We start from the raw sequence: 16,845 nt of genomic DNA on the forward strand, positions 1-16,845 counted from the left end.
CTGAAAAAGGTACTGAGCCACATGGCTAACATAGATCAGAAAAATAGGTTAATCAAGATGTGAGAGTTAGCCAGTGAGAGAGGCTAGAGCTAATGGGCCAATCAGCTTATAATTTATGGAGACCTATGTGTGATTTTCTTTGGGGCTAAACATTTGTGGGGTACTGGGCAGGACAAAAACCCCAACAACAAGCAGGCCCCCTTTGTGTTACAAAATTTGGTTTTATTAATAATAATAATTACAATGTGCTTAAAACAGTATCTAATTGCAGTTTTGAATTTTTTCCTCTGACCTGTCAGTTTGGATATCTTTTCATGTTCTTGTTAGCTATTTGTATACAGTTTTAAAATTAATACCTGTTTGATTCTTTAGCCCTGATTCTTTTCTTTTGTTCTGGTTTAATTGAAGTTTTATTCAACACTTGTTTATTTCTGGATATAATTAAGTTTTTCATCTACCCCTTGTTGGCACATTATGCAATTTAGCATGAAATAAATGAATTAGAGCACTTTTACTGTTTTTCTCTGTATTTGAATTCCACAGACCCATTCTGAAGAAGAAAAAAAGGAAGATGATGAGGAGGAGGAGGAAGAGGAGGAAGAGGATGAAAATGATGATTCTAAGTCCCCTGGAAAAGGCAGAAAGAAAATTCGAAAGATTCTAAAAGATGATAAACTAAGAACAGAAACCCAGAATGCCCTTAAAGAAGAAGAAGAGAGACGAAAACGTATTGCAGAGAGAGAACGTGAGAGAGAGAAATTAAGAGAGGTAACCACTGTATTTCTGTGATATATAACTTTCAGAGACATATGTCACAGATGCATACAGGTTTTCAAGAGTTGAATGTCTTAGTAAACTGTAGATTTCTAGGTAAAATTCTTTTACACCAGTGTTAGCATGCTATGCTTATTAGGCTATGCTTGTATAATTAAGGATTTGAAAACAATTGAGACTATTACATGATAACAAATGATTGTAATATAGTTAGTTAGGAAAATGACTTCCTTTTTAAAATTTCTTTTTAGTTTCTAAAATTGTGTGTATGGGGTACATATGTACCATGATGCACATGATGTTTATCAGAAGGCACTTTGTGATTGGTTCTTTCCTTTTGCTTTTATGTGGGTTCCACTCAGTTGTTAGGCTTGTGTAGAAAGTACCTCTATCTGCTGAGTTCTCGTGTCAGCTTTAAATTGATATTTTATATGTATAAATTTTTTTAAAAGTTTGTTATTTTAAATTATGGGTTTATATGCATGTCTGCATGTGGGTTTGCTTCATATGTGTGTGTGTTTGCCCATGAAGACCAGAAGATGGTGTCAGATCTGTTGGAATTGGGATTCTAGGCACTAGAGCTGCCTTTCAGACATGGGTGCTAGGAACTGAATGCTTGTCCTCTGCAAGAGCAGTATGTGCTGTTAACCTCTGAGCTATCTCTCTAAGCCCCGGGATTTCTCTTTTTGAATCGATTTTTTTTTTTAGTGAAAATGCTGTCAAATATATGTGTGGAAAATTATATAGTAATCCTCCATGTATCTTTTATTCCAGCATCATCCATTACTAACAGTACCAGATTTGTTTCATATATTTATCTACTTTTGGATTATTTTGGAGTAGATTCCAGAATTGGTATCATCATCTATTAATAGTTGAGACTATAACTTTAAAAAGATAAGGATATTTTAAACATTATTATAAGGTCATATTATATTTTATTCCTTCAAGGTATAAGATTTTGAGAAATATGTTATTTTTAAGTTGCACTGCTTTGAATTTCTATATTTTTATTTTTCTGTGTTGTGACCTCTATAACCTTGGGATACATACACCTGTTGACTTTTTATTGGTGTCTTTGTGAGTTGACTTTTAAGGTGAGCTCATTCCTTATCAACACTCAGAACCCAATATAAAGGGAACCCAAAATTAAACGAGATATAGGAATAAATTTATAATCAGTAAATGCCAGCTATGACACCACTAAGAACTATAGGAAAAATAATAGCCAAAATAATGATAGAGAATAAGCTACGAAGTGAAAATTATTGTAAAAAAATAATGAATATACTTAATCTAAAATGAGGTAGGGAACTAAGCAAAGAAAGCATATTATATGGAAGAAAAGAATTTCCCATCTTTACTAGCAGATGCTACTCATGGTCACAGTAATCTTTTCTACTGTGGTCTGGGTAAGTGGCCAGCTCCTGTATGCAAGCGAGGCTGGCAAAGTTTCCAAGACAAAAAGTTCTCCCTCCACGTGCTTGTATGCATCAGAACCCAGGAGAAGGATGCAAAGCATTCTATACCATAGTAGAGGGGGAGAACTCACATTCCCTGGTACTTTGTGTAATGATCTCAGAGGATTCAGATCTGCCCAAGGAAAGAGGTTGCAGACATCAAGGGGTTTTCTGCCTATTTGAAAATGTTTGCATCCACTTAACCTCTTTAAAGAAGATAAATACATTATCTTACCATTATTAGAGAATTTGGGAGTGATTTAGTTGGGTATGACTCTACTGGATCCTCTGCTCAGTGTTTCATTAAGTTTAAGAAATTAACCAGGGCTATACTTTCGTCTAAGAGTTTTTGTTATTTTCTCAACTCGTTAACATAGTGTGTTAGTTTCTTGCAGTCACATACATAGTCTCTTATCGACTACATGCTTCTTTCTGCTACATGGCATGTTGCTTCCGTTTTTTGCCCCACAGGAAAGCATTTCAATCTTTTGAATGGCTAACTTTGAGTTCAGGCCTACTTAGGAGAGTATGTTTTGAGTAAGTCTGAGTTAAATGATGATTAGTCATATCTGGGACTTATATCACATTGTATTTATAGGTCTTAACCATACTCAACGAGGGCAGATTATACAGGACGTTTATACCAAGAGGCAAGAATACTGGTGCCATTTTAACATTTTGCCTACCATATCTTGCAAACAGGCCGAGGCATTTTAAGAAATTAAATTTTTTGTAGTGGCTGTTCCTTGTGATATGGCATGATACCGTCTATGCTAGGACATAACTGTTGAATACTTATTATGTACTAAATTCTTAATATATGCTGCTTTATTTTCCACAGTTCCTCTGAGGGCTCTTGAAACATATTCCTAATTTTCAAGTATAGAAACTAATGTTAAGAAAATTTTCATAGCAAAATGAAATGGAATTTGGACCTAAATGTATATGCTCAACTCTGTCTCTCAGTATTATTCTTGATGTGTTTATCACTTAAAATTTCATGTAAATTTAGTGTCCTTGTAATTCATTACAAACCTGTGATTTAATTTCCAATTTTTATGTATAAAATTTCCTAGTTTTTTATATTTCCTTCAAGATAACTTCTAGGCTAGATGTGGTGGTAAACACCTGTAATCCCAGCATTTAGGAATGGGAGAGAGGTTGACTACCACTTCAACGGCATATTTTGTTTTTCAGTTTTAGAGACAATGTTTCATGTTGCAAAGTTTGTTTATGAACTCAATATTTCACTTAGGCTGTCTTTGACCCCCTGATTTTCCTGTGTTTACTTTCCAGGTGGTAAGAGTATAGGCTTTGTCACTATGCTTGACACAACGTTTTGTTTAGTTTTTCTATGTTAGGGAATTGAGCCTTAGGGCCTGGCACATGTTAGGCAAACTCTCCACTATCTAGCCATACCCCACTTCTACAATTTTTCTAATTAAGAATTTTTGTTCGTGGGCCGGGCGATGGTGGCGCACGCCTTTAATCCCAGCACTCGGGAGGCAGAGGCAGGCGGATCTCTGTGAGTTCGAGATCAGCCTGGTCTACAAGAGCTAGTTCCAGGACAGGCTCCAAAACCACAGAGAAACCCTGTCTCGAAAAACCAAAAAAAAAAAAATTGTTCGTTTTTTGCATGTGACAATAAGTTGTTCACATAAGCATTTCTTTTGTTAAAACATCATTGGGTTTGGGCTATATGGAAGCAATTTTCTAGGTCTAAATCTGTTGTTTAGTTCCTATCTTTAAAGTGTTAGTTAGGGTTGACAAAAAATGAGTGTACACATACTTGTTCTCATGTGTATGTTAAATTAAGGTTTTTGTTAGTATATATGTATTTGTGTGTGTGTGTGAGGTGCATATTTATGTAGAACACAGAGTTTAGCCTGGAGTGTCATTCCTCGGGAACTATCAATCGCACTTAAGATAGGGACTCCCAGGGACTTGGAGTTGGCCAGGTATATTAATGCTGACTGGCTTCTGAGTGATAGAATCTGCCTTTCTCTACTATCACAAGGGATAGCTTGCTTCTTTCCTTCTTGCCTTCTTTTGTCCTTTTGTTCTTTCCCCCCTCCCCTGCCTAATTACCTGCCTGCTCACCCTTTCTCCTTCCCTCCTTCCTTCCACATATTTTGGGGATTCGACTCAGGTCCACATGCTTGTACAAGCAAGTACTTCACTGACTGAGAGAGCTATTTACTTAAAATCCTACTTAATACAACTGTATTCCAATATTTTGGGTGCTATAGTGATTTCAAGTCTATATGAAATTTTCTTTTTCTCTGGAAAACATGAACCTGGGTATAGGTGTGTTTATGCTTTGGAAAAATCTATCTTAACATTGATACTAAGCTGGTGGCTAATGCCTTTTATCCCAGCACTTGGTTCGTAGAGGCAGGTGGATCTCTGTGAGTTTCAGACCAGCCTGATCTCCAAGAGTGAGTTCCAGGACAGCAAGGACTGTTACACAGAGAAACTCTGTATTGAAAACAAACAAACAAACAAACAAACAAAAAAACAAACGCAAAACCAAAAAAGATTGCTACTCCACCATTGCTTGAAAGATTTCTGTGAGCTTAACTATCAACAACTCCCTTTTTTGTAGGTGATAGAAATTGAGGATGCCTCACCTACCAAGTGTCCAATAACAACCAAATTGGTTCTAGATGAAGATGAAGAAACCAAAGAACCTTTAGTGCAGGTTCATAGAAACATGGTTATTAAATTGAAACCCCACCAAGTAGATGGTAAGAAGTTATTAAATGATTTAATCACTTTTAGCTAAATTTTACCTATATTTTGTTTTCTTCTGTTTGTCTAGCATTTTGCTAATCACTGGAAATACATTGTAGAACAATAATATGATTACAGCTGTTATAGATCTTACCAGAAAGGGAGAACAAGTTTTGGTGACTGCAAGCATAATGTTTTAAATTGGCAAGAAGTGCTCTTTCAAGTGGGAAGCAGAGCACATAGTGCTTGGCTAGAGCAGGTAGGAAGAAACACAGTTGACCAAAAGCTTTCTTAGGGAAGTGCCATTTCAGCATTTTGAAGTAAGTGTTTTATTGATTTTCTTACATTAGTATTAGGAAGTTATTCAACTGTTCCTATTCTCTGCTGTGTTACTATAGAGCTACTACTTTAATTTTAAATATATATATGAAGTAGTCCATAAGGGAAATTGAGCTGTTCCTACTTCTTGGATTACCAGCCCTGTTTATTGTTCAGTTTCTATTGCTCAACGAAGAATTTTCTTCCCGGAATAGTTTTCTGGTTGATTCTGTAGCCTTTAATGTGTATTTGATAGGAAGCTCTGCCGTCTTTGGTTAAAGTTTCTGTTTTTCAAGTATTCTTCCACCTTTTAAAGCTATCTTAAGGTATAGAGAAATCTAGTGTTTACTTTAGGGTATTTGAACAGACATCCCCTCGTTTTCTGCTTGTATTTTAGTTCTGCTTTACTTTAGCAGAAAAAAAAAACCCAGTTCTATTTATATTAAGAATGTCTTTAGTCAACAACAACAACAACAACAAAATATCTTTAGTGCCCATTGTTTTTTGAATGCTATTTCTTGGGTGTTGGAGAGATGGCTCAGTAGCTAAGAGTACTTGTTGCTCTTGTATGGCAGCTTGGTTCGATTCCCAGCACTCATACAGTATACATTTAGACACATAAAATAAATGTTAAAAAACAAAATCTAAAAGCTTACTGTTTCTTACAAGTTTTGGTTTCTCATTCTTAGGTGTTCAGTTTATGTGGGATTGCTGCTGTGAATCTGTGAAAAAGACAAAGAAATCTCCAGGTTCAGGGTGTATTCTTGCCCACTGCATGGGCCTTGGTAAGACCTTGCAGGTAAGAGCTATAGGAAATAAACCTAGGGCTCGAGAGATGTCTCAGTGGTTGAGAGCACTGACTGCTCTTCCAGAGGTCCTGAGTTCAATTCCCAGCAACCACATGGTGGCTCACAACCATCTGTAATGAGATCTGGTGCCCTCCTCTGGTGTGCTGGCATACATGGAGGCAGAATGTTGTATACATAATAAATAACTAAGTCTTTTTTTAAAAAAGGAAATAAACCTATTCATTTTGCACATATATTAATAAGTGTTTTGGATTCTGCTGTGTTTTAGGTGGGTGGTAGAGATACAGCAGTAAAGAAGAATAAGGTCCCTTCTCAAGTATTGTATATTGCATATTGTGGTGAGGAATGAAATTTAAAAATGTACTTTCTGATACTCTGTTAAAAGGGGAGGATCAAGAGTTAGGGTAAACATATTTAAAGAGATGGTGTTTGTGTATGCATATTCATATATGTGCATAAAAACAATGGAAAAAGACCATGAATTAGCTAGAGAGCAAGGAGGAGTATGTGCGAAGTTTCGGAGGGAAGAAAGGGAAGGAGGAGATGATACTATTGCTTTATAATCTCAAATAAAAGAAAAAGTTAAAAACCCAAATATTCTTGACAGCACTACAAAAAGAGTGATGTTTGTGTAAAGGTGCTGAGTGGTGGGAGTTGAGGCAGTGTGCTTGCAGCTGTGACTACCAACAGCTTCAAGGATACCAGGTGAAATTTGTTTTTTTCCCAAGACAAGGTTTCTCTGTGTAACATTCCTGATTGTTCTGGAACTTGATTTGTAGACCAGGCTATCCTCAAACTCACAGATCAGCCTGCCTCTATCTCCCATGTGCTGGGATTAAAGGCATGCACCACGACTGCCCGGCCTTCTTACTGAACTTTATAGTTTGTTATGGTAATAAAAGTTTAAAGTCCTTTTCACTACTAAAACTTCTTCATTTCTAGGACTGGTTTTAATGTTATAGTTTTTTATCTATATTTTGTATGGGTTTGGAATTATGATCTTGCTTTTTTTGGCTGGCTCATTATTTAAAGCAAACTGTGTAAATTGTGATTGTTTTTTTCTAATTTGTTTTGTGTATATTTAAATGAAAACGTAACTTTATTTACTTTATTGTAGGTGGTCAGTTTTCTTCACACAGTTCTTTTGTGTGACAAATTGGATTTCAGTACAGCTTTAGTGGTTTGTCCTCTTAACACTGCTTTGAACTGGATGAATGAATTTGAGAAGTGGCAGGAGGGACTAAATGATGATGAAAAACTTGAGGTAACATTTAGTTATGTTTCCTATTGAAGCAATAGCATGAGATTCCTATATGGAAAGAAGATTCTTAGTTACTAATGCACATTTCAGTGGCAGTATTTAAAACTCAGTTGTTTTAATAGCTACTGTTAAACCTTTATTTTTCAAGGTCTCTGAATTAGCAACTGTGAAACGTCCTCAGGAGAGAAGTTATATGCTACAGAGATGGCAAGAAGATGGTGGCGTTATGATCATAGGTTATGAGATGTACCGAAATCTTGCTCAAGGAAGGAATGTGAAGAGTCGGAAACTTAAAGAAATTTTCAATAAAGCTTTAGTTGATCCAGGTAAGGTACTGTCAGTGCTGACATGACAAAGCCAGTTGAAAAATATGTATTTATCTGTAATTTAAGAGTTATTAATTGAATACTTATTAAGTAGCCAGTACATTTTTCCTTTGTCCATTAGGTTTTATTTTTTCTTAGTTCTAAATATAATTTAAATAACATAAAATCATCTTTAATACTTTCAGCTATTGAGTTTTCGTGTTTTGATCTGAGGTTGGTGTATTAGAATTTTAACTATTGTATCATTTCAGCAGGTTTTTTTCAGTGTATCTTGTGAATGGTTTTAAACAGTTTTTAAAATCAGGCATTGTGGCATGTGCCTATAATCATAGCCTTCCCTATTTTGACAGGGATGTCTCTGTGACTAGCAGAGGGTCATCTTTGCCTTCTGATCCTCCTGCCTCCACTTCCTGAGTGATAGAATTATTGACATTAACCCTGTCACGTGGTTTATGTGATGATGTGGTACTACAGATTAATCCCAATGCCTCATGCATGCTAGGTCACATCTCCAGCCTGAAATTTAATTTTGAAGTAAGTTTTATATGCTGGGCATGGCAAATCATCTGTAATCCTAGTATTTCTGAAATGGAGGCAGTAAGATCATATGTCCATCTGAAATAGGATGGGGCATACACTAACGTAGCTTAGTAGGTGAAAGCTGTTATTCTGCACGCCTGATGATCTTAGTTCAATTTCTGGGAATTGGTGCAAGAATGGATTCCAGAATCAGTTCAAGATGCAATGATTTATTTTATTTTTAAATTTCATCTTACTTAGTCTGAGAGAGAGGGGAGGGAGGGGTTGAGATTATTGGAATGAGTAGAATGGATGAATGTAAACATATGTGTTCCATGGCTTGCATGTACACAACTTTTGGCACCTTTTCACCACCGTGGGTTTCTGTAATAGAGCTCATGCATTTGCAACTAGCCTCAGCACTTTAACTTACTAAATCATCTGTCTGGCTCCCTTTTATTTTAATGGTGGTCTGAATGCTATTGGAAACTGGAAGCTGGTATATAATTCCGTATGCTTCTGTTTTCTCTTCTTTGTCCACTACTTTGAGATTCTTAGACATTCTCTTTGGCTTCTAGTTAGTACATCTCGGATAGCAATTTACCAGTTATTTAACTCATGAGCACATTGCTGCTACTTCATGAATTTTTGCTTTCTTAGCCACCAACAAAGTTGCTACAGTTTTAGGTGAGAAGAGGAAGCTAAGAGAATATACGCAAAAGATTTAAAACAAGACTTAGTGTTATGTGACATAGACTGGAGGTAAAGAGACAGATCACCATAGAGCCAAGAGCAAAAAAATGTAAACAATTCTTGGAGAGACTAGTAGATCAGAGGACAAGCAGGAACTCTTAGGAACACAAAGGAGAGGAGGGCTAGTTAGCTGAGTAATGCCTCCAATTCTAAACCTTGTATGGAATTAAGTCTATTGCTGTTCAGCTTCCCAGCAAACAGTTCCAGGTGCTAGGTGTACAGTATTCAGCTTGTTCTGAAATTAATGTGTTTTTTTTTTAAATGTAGCCTAACATTCCTTTAGTAAATTCTGGTTAATGTGTAATACAATTCTAAATGTAGTTTTAGGTGATATGATGCTTATTTTACTTCAAAATGTATTCATTTACTTTAATTTTTAAGTTATTTTTAAAGTATTTTTTGTGTAAGTGTTTTGCCTGCATTTATTTCCATGTGGTACGGAAATAAATGTGTGTGTGGCACCTGAAGATGCCTGAACAACTTGTTAGGTCCCCAAGAACTGGAATTACAGAAAGTTATGAGCTGTCATTTGGTCCTTGGAACTGAACCTAGGTCCTTTATAAAGCAGCAAGTCCTCTTAGCCTTTGAGCCATCTCTCCGCTCCTCTTGTTAGTTAATTTTTAAGTTTAAATGTCTAGGTTATCCTTGTTATGACTTCAACAATACTTTGGTTTTCCATTAGTGTTTTGTTAAATTGTGTGTGTGTATGTGTGGGGGGGGGTGACAAGGTTTTTTTTTTCTACATAGTTGAGGTGGGTTTTGAATGCTTGATCCTTCCCCTGTCCTTGTCACTGTCCCTTAAGATTAGAGATAGTTTTAAGTCTCAAACTATTTATTTGTATTGCAATGAGTATCTTATAATATATACCATGTATAACATATACCAAGAGGAATGTGTTTAAAACATAAAATAGTCTCAGCATTTAGAGTTATTTTAAATAAACTGCAAATGTTTTATGACTTCTTGTAATTAGTTTTTATCATGTCCTTTTAAAAATACTTATTTTTATTTATATGTGTGGGTGTTTTTGCCTGCATGTATTTTTGTGCACGAGGTTCATGCCTGTTGCTCAAGGAGGCCAGAAAAATGTGTCAGATCTCTTGGAAATGGAGATATGGATGGTTGGGAGCCATGATTTAGGTGCTGGAGGTGGAAGCCAGGACCTGTGGAAGAACATCAAGTTTTTATAACCACTGAGCCACTTCATTATTCAGCCCCTATATTATTCCTTATAGAGTTTTGATATTTGTCTTTTTCATGTATATATAAATTCTTCTTTGTTTTTTGTGATAATTTTAATGTAATCTATAGCCAAAATATTATCTTTGAAGATATTTCATTCTAATTGTTAAAAGTGCTTAAGCATTTTAAAGTATCTTAGTTCTAAAAGTTATTTCTTTTTTTGTCATCCTCCAGAACATAGTTCTTTTTGAAAAACCCAGGTGTGTTGGGAGTGATCTTCTTCACTTGTATTTCTCTTGCTCTTTTTATGTTGGTTAAGTCTTTTGTTTATTTGTTTGCTTGTTTTTTCAGGCAGGGTTTCTCTGTGTAGCCCTGGGTGTCCTGGAACTTGCTCTATAGACCAGACTGGCCTCACACTCACAGAGATCCTTCTGTCTCTGTCTCCTGAGTGAGTGCTGAGATTAAAGGCATGTGCCAATATCACCTGGCTGTTGGTAAAATCTTTAAGCTTTAGTCTTCAAGGTTTATAGACCTTAATACTATTTATAGTAATACTTTAGTACTTGGCAGTGGTTGCTTTGATTAATACTAACCAGTGCCATTTCAACCATACATAGTGAGACATAAAATATGATTATGCTTGTAATAATGTTACTTTCTTTCAAGACCAACATTATAAAATGATTAACCATAGAACAGCCTTTTTAGTTTCCATGAACAGCCTTTTTAGTTTCATTGGGTTTAAATTAAGCATTGTTTTTGTATGCATTTTTATAGGCCCTGATTTTGTTGTTTGTGATGAAGGCCATATTCTAAAAAATGAAGCATCTGCTGTTTCTAAAGCTATGAACTCTATACGATCAAGAAGGAGGATTATTTTAACAGGAACACCACTTCAAAATAACCTAATCGAATGTGAGTTAATATATACCTTTATGCTCCAGAATGCTGTTGTTGACTCATATAATTTTTCACTGTTACCATTTTTCTTCCTTCTGTTTGTTGTAGTCCCTTACCATGATCTATAGTTGATTCTTCTGTAAAAGAACAACATTGCTCATAAGTGAAATGCTGTATGGATAGGAGTAGCATACCACAAGACATGTGCTGTTGTCATTGCTCAGATATAGATAAGGAAACTCAAATATTTGAAAAAGTATCAGAATTCTTTAATGATTGCTTTAAAATATACAAAATGTGTATGTGCTTATTCAGTGTGTCTTATAAGGTCATATATCCAGTTTGGAGGAAGTACTAGTAAGGAAACAAAAAGAGGCTGAATGTGGTTGTATACACCTTTGATCCCATCACTGAGGAGGTTTATCTTTATGAGTTCTAGGGTTGCCAATACTACACAGTGAAACCTCCCTTCCACTTGCAAAAAAGTATAAAAAGAAAGGCTGGTTGTGAACAATTTTGGAAGAGAAAACTGAAATATACAGAGAGGTGCCCTGTGAATATCCTTCATTTTCTTGGAATGGAACAGGAGCTTATTTAGCAAATTCCAGTTGTCATTATAGAGTTTCGTGTTTTCCATTTCATCAGGCTTTTTATTTGTTTGTTATTTTTTCCCCATTGTTCTTTTGTTCTCCTTACTATAGAAATGCTATTTTACATTGTGGTGCTGTTTAATATAGGGCAAGTGGTGGCACCTTTAAAGGCTTGCACAGCTGAATCAAGAACAGACTTATCTGCGTCATAGTAGCTTATTATCTACTTTTATTACTTTTATTTTGTATTTATTTTTCTTACAACATGCCCTCACTGACCATAAAATCATCATTATAGTTATATGTACTTGTTTTTTTCCTGTAAAGAATAGTGATTTAGAATCAATCACTTTTTAGAAGAACTAGGCCTAGGGTTTATGGATGATCTCTTTCAGTTTCTCATATGATTTATGTAGTTCTAGATCAGACTTAGAACCAGATATTTTCCTAAACTTGACTTTTTTTCCCCACATCCCTTCTGCCTCCGGTTTCCCTTCCCTTTATAATCTGAGGTTTTGGCATGAGCGATATATTGGGGAGTTTTTCTGGGTTTCCATCTTTAATGTTATTTATTAATGAATCAATATTTTGTCTCTTAGATCATTGCATGGTTAACTTTATCAAGGAAAATTTGCTTGGATCCATCAAGGAGTTCAGGAATAGATTTATAAATCCAATCCAGAATGGTCAGTGTGCAGATTCTACAATGGTAGATGTGAGAGTGATGAAAAAACGTGCTCATATTCTCTATGAGATGTTAGCCGGATGTGTTCAGGTACAGATGCTTCCATAATAAGAATACTGCCATCCCACATTATTTTCTGAGTTGAAGCTTCAACTACTTTTGTTTCTTTTTCTTTTTTAGTTTTACATCTCTTTAAAAATCTGCCATTTATTCATATTTGTAATATGTTTCACAGTTTAAGAACACAGTTGATTAATGCTCTTGCCCCATATATTGCTATGTTCATGTTTAAATTCATTGTCTTAAGACACACAGCTGTTATGATGAAAAAATTCTTTTTTGTACTATGGCATGGTGTTCAGAACCTCATTGTTTGAAATAGTTGTAGTAGAGGCTAGTATAAACTAAGAGTAGAACTGATTTTAAAGTAATCCTTAACATACCATTTTAGGGGCTGGCAAGATGGCTTAGTGGGTAAACTTGCTTGCTGCACAAGCATGGCAACCAGAGTTTAATCCCTGGAATTTCTGTAAAAGTGGAAAGAGAAAATTTACTCACAAGGTTGTCCTCTGGGCTCCACATTTATGCTGTGACACACATGTGGTTCATATATTCATTCACTCTTCCGTCATACATCCATTCACAGACGCACACACACATGCACACAATGGTTTCGTAACTTTCGGGTATATATTGAACAGGTTAGTAGTGTTATTTAAGTAAGACTATTGGTGAATCCATATTTTATAGATAGGTAAATATCTTGTTATCAATTCAGAAATTTAAATATCTACATTCTCTCTGAGGACACTAAACCCTAAGGGTGGCTATAAAGATGATCCACAGTGAAGCAGAATATCTTTTTGGATGGCTATAATGCTGTCATAGAAGACAGTTGTGTTTGATTAGGTTGGCTACATGTACTCATAAGTACTTTGTTTCTTTACTGCTGTTATTACCCAAGTAGTAAGTTGGGTTTTTTTGTTATTTTGTTTTGTTTTAAGTAGTTATTTCTATTCACCTATTATTAGTATTATTTTCTGTCCCTACAGTAACATGGTTCCATTGGTGTTTCTTTTTCTTTTTCTTTCTTTCTTTTTTTAAAGCATGACTTATTTTCTTAAAGGGACAAACATAGCTTCAGAAGTTATGTGTTAGTGTTTGGCATAATTCAGATTGTCTTAGAATTTGAGTTTTGTGTGAATGTGTGTGTGTTTTCCCCCTTTTTCTCCTTTGAGATGGGTTTTCTTTTTAGCCTAGGCTGGATTGGAAGCCTTGATCTTCCTGCCTCAGCATCTCAAATGTTAGGATCACAGGCATATGCCTCAACAGTTGGCTACGTGACACTTTTATTTTTTCCGAGACAGGAGGTTCTCTGTGTAGCCCTGGCTATACTGGAACTTGCCAGGCTGGCCTCGAATTCACAAAGATCTGGCTGCCTCTGTCTCCAGAGTGCTGGGATTAAATGTGCACACTACCACTGCCCTGCCTATGTGACACTTTTGATTCCCATGACACTTTTCATGATTTACATGAAAAGCAAGTCATTTTTGATAGTATTACTTACCTCATGACTTCTCCTACTTATACTTTTTTTTTAAATACCGAAAAGATTATCTTGAGAACTTGAATTTTATTAAACGATCACATGTAACCACTTTATTTTAAAATCTGATGGGCATGTTGCAGTATCTTTTTTTTAAACCAATTTATCATTATATAGTCATATGACATATTAAGTATAGTCATGTGTGGTTTCTGTTACAACTTGAGAGGGTAAATATCATTTAGAAAGTATTGACTATGTGTCTTTCAACTCCCAACAAATGAGAGCTCTTAAAGTTTTTATATGTTTAGATAACTGATTTGCATTCTGTCTTGTTAATTGCAGAGGAAAGATTATACAGCATTAACAAAGTTTCTGCCTCCAAAACATGAATATGTATTAGCTGTGAGAATGACTGCTATTCAGTGCAAGCTCTATCAGTACTACTTAGATCACTTAACAGGTAACAAATGCATTCAGTTGTTTTCATCTTCTGTATGAATATGCTCTTGGTAATTTTGCCATTTTTAAGTTTATTTCATATTTTTTACATTTGAATGAAATAAGTGTGCTTAAGACATACATAGATCTAATCTACATGGGAAGTAGAAAAATACAAGATTTCCTGAGTAAATTGGGAGCATGGGGACTTTGGGGGAGTGTTGAAGTGGAGGGGAGCAGAGAAAAATGTAGAGCTCAATAAAAATCAATAAAAAATTGCAATTAAATTATAATTAAATTAAAATTACTATCCAAGTAATTTCTTTAAGATTGTTCAAGGGACAATCTTAAAGCAATAATTGTTTAGTTGATGTGCTCTTCAACTAAACATTGTATATATGGGAACCTCAGCTTGATTTTCAGCACCGCCAACAATATGCAAGAAAATGCCCACAAGTATCTGTGTATTATGTGAATAAAGCCTTTAATTAGTTAAGAACTAGTTCAGGTCAGGCATGGTGGCACACGCCTTTTAGTCATAACTCTGGGGAGATAGAGGCAAGTGGATCTCTGAATTTGAGGTCAGCATGGTGTACAGGGTGAGTTCTAGGAAAGCCAGGGCTCCACAGAGAAACCCTGCCTTGAAAAAAACAAAACAAAACAAAACCAAAAAAGGGTTACTTCAGAAGAATTACACATGCGGAGTAAATCTGTAAAAGAAAACAAAAAAATTTAGAGTAATTTTAAAAATATTCTTCTACATTTGTATGAAAAAGTATGTAAATTACATCCATGAAATTGTGTCTTAGTTATCAAGTTCACAAGGTTTGAAGGCAAAATCCAAGGCAAACCATATTATCCTCTCCATGTTATAATTTAAAAAAACAGAGAAATGTTTAAAATGTTGACTGAAGTACTGTTAATTTATTCTTCTCGTTATCCTTTTAAAAACTAGGATGCACAGGTATTATTATCTATGTGTCCTACCCAGTATACTTGATGTTATACTTCTTTACGTAACAACCTGCTCTCTCGTTTGGAATTAGGTTTCTACTTATTGGCCCTAACTGATGAATACATATAATAAGAATAATAAATATAGGTGAAAAGTTGCTCTTTAGCCCACCTGCATATAGTTATTGATTTAAAAAGAAGCTAGACTCTGTGGCTCATACCTATAATGAAAGTGTTTAGGAGGTGACAGCAGCAGGATTAGTAGTTCAAGGCCATTGTCTTCTGTTACATAGGGAGTTGGAAGCTCACTGAGATGAGATGCATAGACATCTTAAGAGAGATGCTTCTTAGCTGGGAATGGTAGCAGGCATCTCGCTGTGAGCTCCAGGCCATCTGGTTCTACATAATGAATTCTGGGACAGCCAGCTGCTTAGTCAGACCAGGTTGGGGGAGTAGGCAAGAGGGAGGGAGACACAAAAAGATGGAAAGGGAGAAGTGGGGCAAGCTTGACAGTAAGAAAACCTAGTAAATGTCTCATCTGAAAAAAATGAAAAACAAAGCTGGTTGGGAACAATGGTGGTCTTTAATTCCAGGACTTGGGAGACAGAGGCAGGCAGATGTCTGAGTTATAGGCCAGCCTGGCCCACAAAGTGAGTTCCAGGAAAGCCAAGACTGTTAAACAGGGAAACTCTGTCTCAAAAAACTAAAAAACAAAACTAACAAAACTGAGCAGGAATCACCGTCTCTCTCCTCGCTTCTTCTTAGCCTCTTCTGCCTCCCTTTCTTTTTTCTCCAACTCACCTTTCTCACTTTCAGATATGGTCTGCCTGTGTTCACCTGGCTGTCTTGTACTCTTGGACAATCTCATCCCATCCTCTCAATGAGGTTATCACACACATCCATTCATTACCTCATTCAATGAATTACCAAAAATGTGAAGGACCTGTATTTAAGAACTAAAACTAACCTGACATGGTGACACTTGGCCTGTGATCCAGGTACTCATGAAGCTGCAGCAGGAGGATCTCAAGTTTGATGCCAGCCTTGGCTTCCTAGCAAGTTCCATATCAGCGTATGTTACAGAGTAAAACCCTGTCTCAATTGATAAAAAAGATGAAAGATAAGTTGTGATAAGAGGTAACCTAACTGAATCCTGTCTAATAAGGTACTTATATCTAGAACATATAAAACAGACTTTTACAACTCAGTCATAAATGCACATTCCTGCCTAGTGTGGTAGTATGCACATATAATCCCAACACTGAGGAGGCTAGAATAGGAGAATCATGAACTTCAGTCCAGCCTGAGTTAATAAAGAAAGTATCTCAAACTTCCCCCTCCTGCAAGCTCTGGTAGGTATTAAAGAATCAAGAAGACTTTTCTTCAAAGAATATAAACAACTGGCATTTACTATATTATTACTTAGGAAATGAATCCAAGGTAGGCACACAGTGTTGGATCACTATACGTGAAATAGGATATGATAAAAGAAAAGTAAAGCCGGGCGATGGTGGCACATGCCTTTAATCCCAGCACTCAGGAGGCAGAGGCAGGCGGATCTCTGTGAGTTCGAGACCAGCCTGGTCTACAGAG

General features: G+C 35.9%; 1 protein-coding gene across 11 annotated transcripts in view; it reads left to right on the plus strand.

Annotated features, from left to right (window-relative positions):
• The window catches only part of Atrx (ATRX, chromatin remodeler), a 162,786-nt gene that overhangs the window by 93,493 nt on the left and 52,448 nt on the right, over positions 1-16,845 (plus strand). For all 11 annotated transcript variants that reach the window (XM_013354721.2, XM_005369881.1, XM_026777416.1 and 8 more), the window contains 8 exons: positions 544-768; positions 4,840-4,981; positions 5,975-6,084; positions 7,212-7,358; positions 7,504-7,681; positions 10,914-11,051; positions 12,226-12,401; positions 14,203-14,320. In XM_013354721.2, coding sequence (XP_013210175.1) covers positions 544-768; positions 4,840-4,981; positions 5,975-6,084; positions 7,212-7,358; positions 7,504-7,681; positions 10,914-11,051; positions 12,226-12,401; positions 14,203-14,320 — 1,234 coding nt within the window. The remainder of the gene's footprint in view (positions 1-543; positions 769-4,839; positions 4,982-5,974; positions 6,085-7,211; positions 7,359-7,503; positions 7,682-10,913; positions 11,052-12,225; positions 12,402-14,202; positions 14,321-16,845) is intronic.

Source organism: Microtus ochrogaster, unplaced genomic scaffold, assembly GCF_000317375.1.
Source record: "Microtus ochrogaster isolate Prairie Vole_2 unplaced genomic scaffold, MicOch1.0 UNK65, whole genome shotgun sequence".
Classification (NCBI taxonomy): domain Eukaryota; kingdom Metazoa; phylum Chordata; class Mammalia; order Rodentia; family Cricetidae; genus Microtus; species Microtus ochrogaster.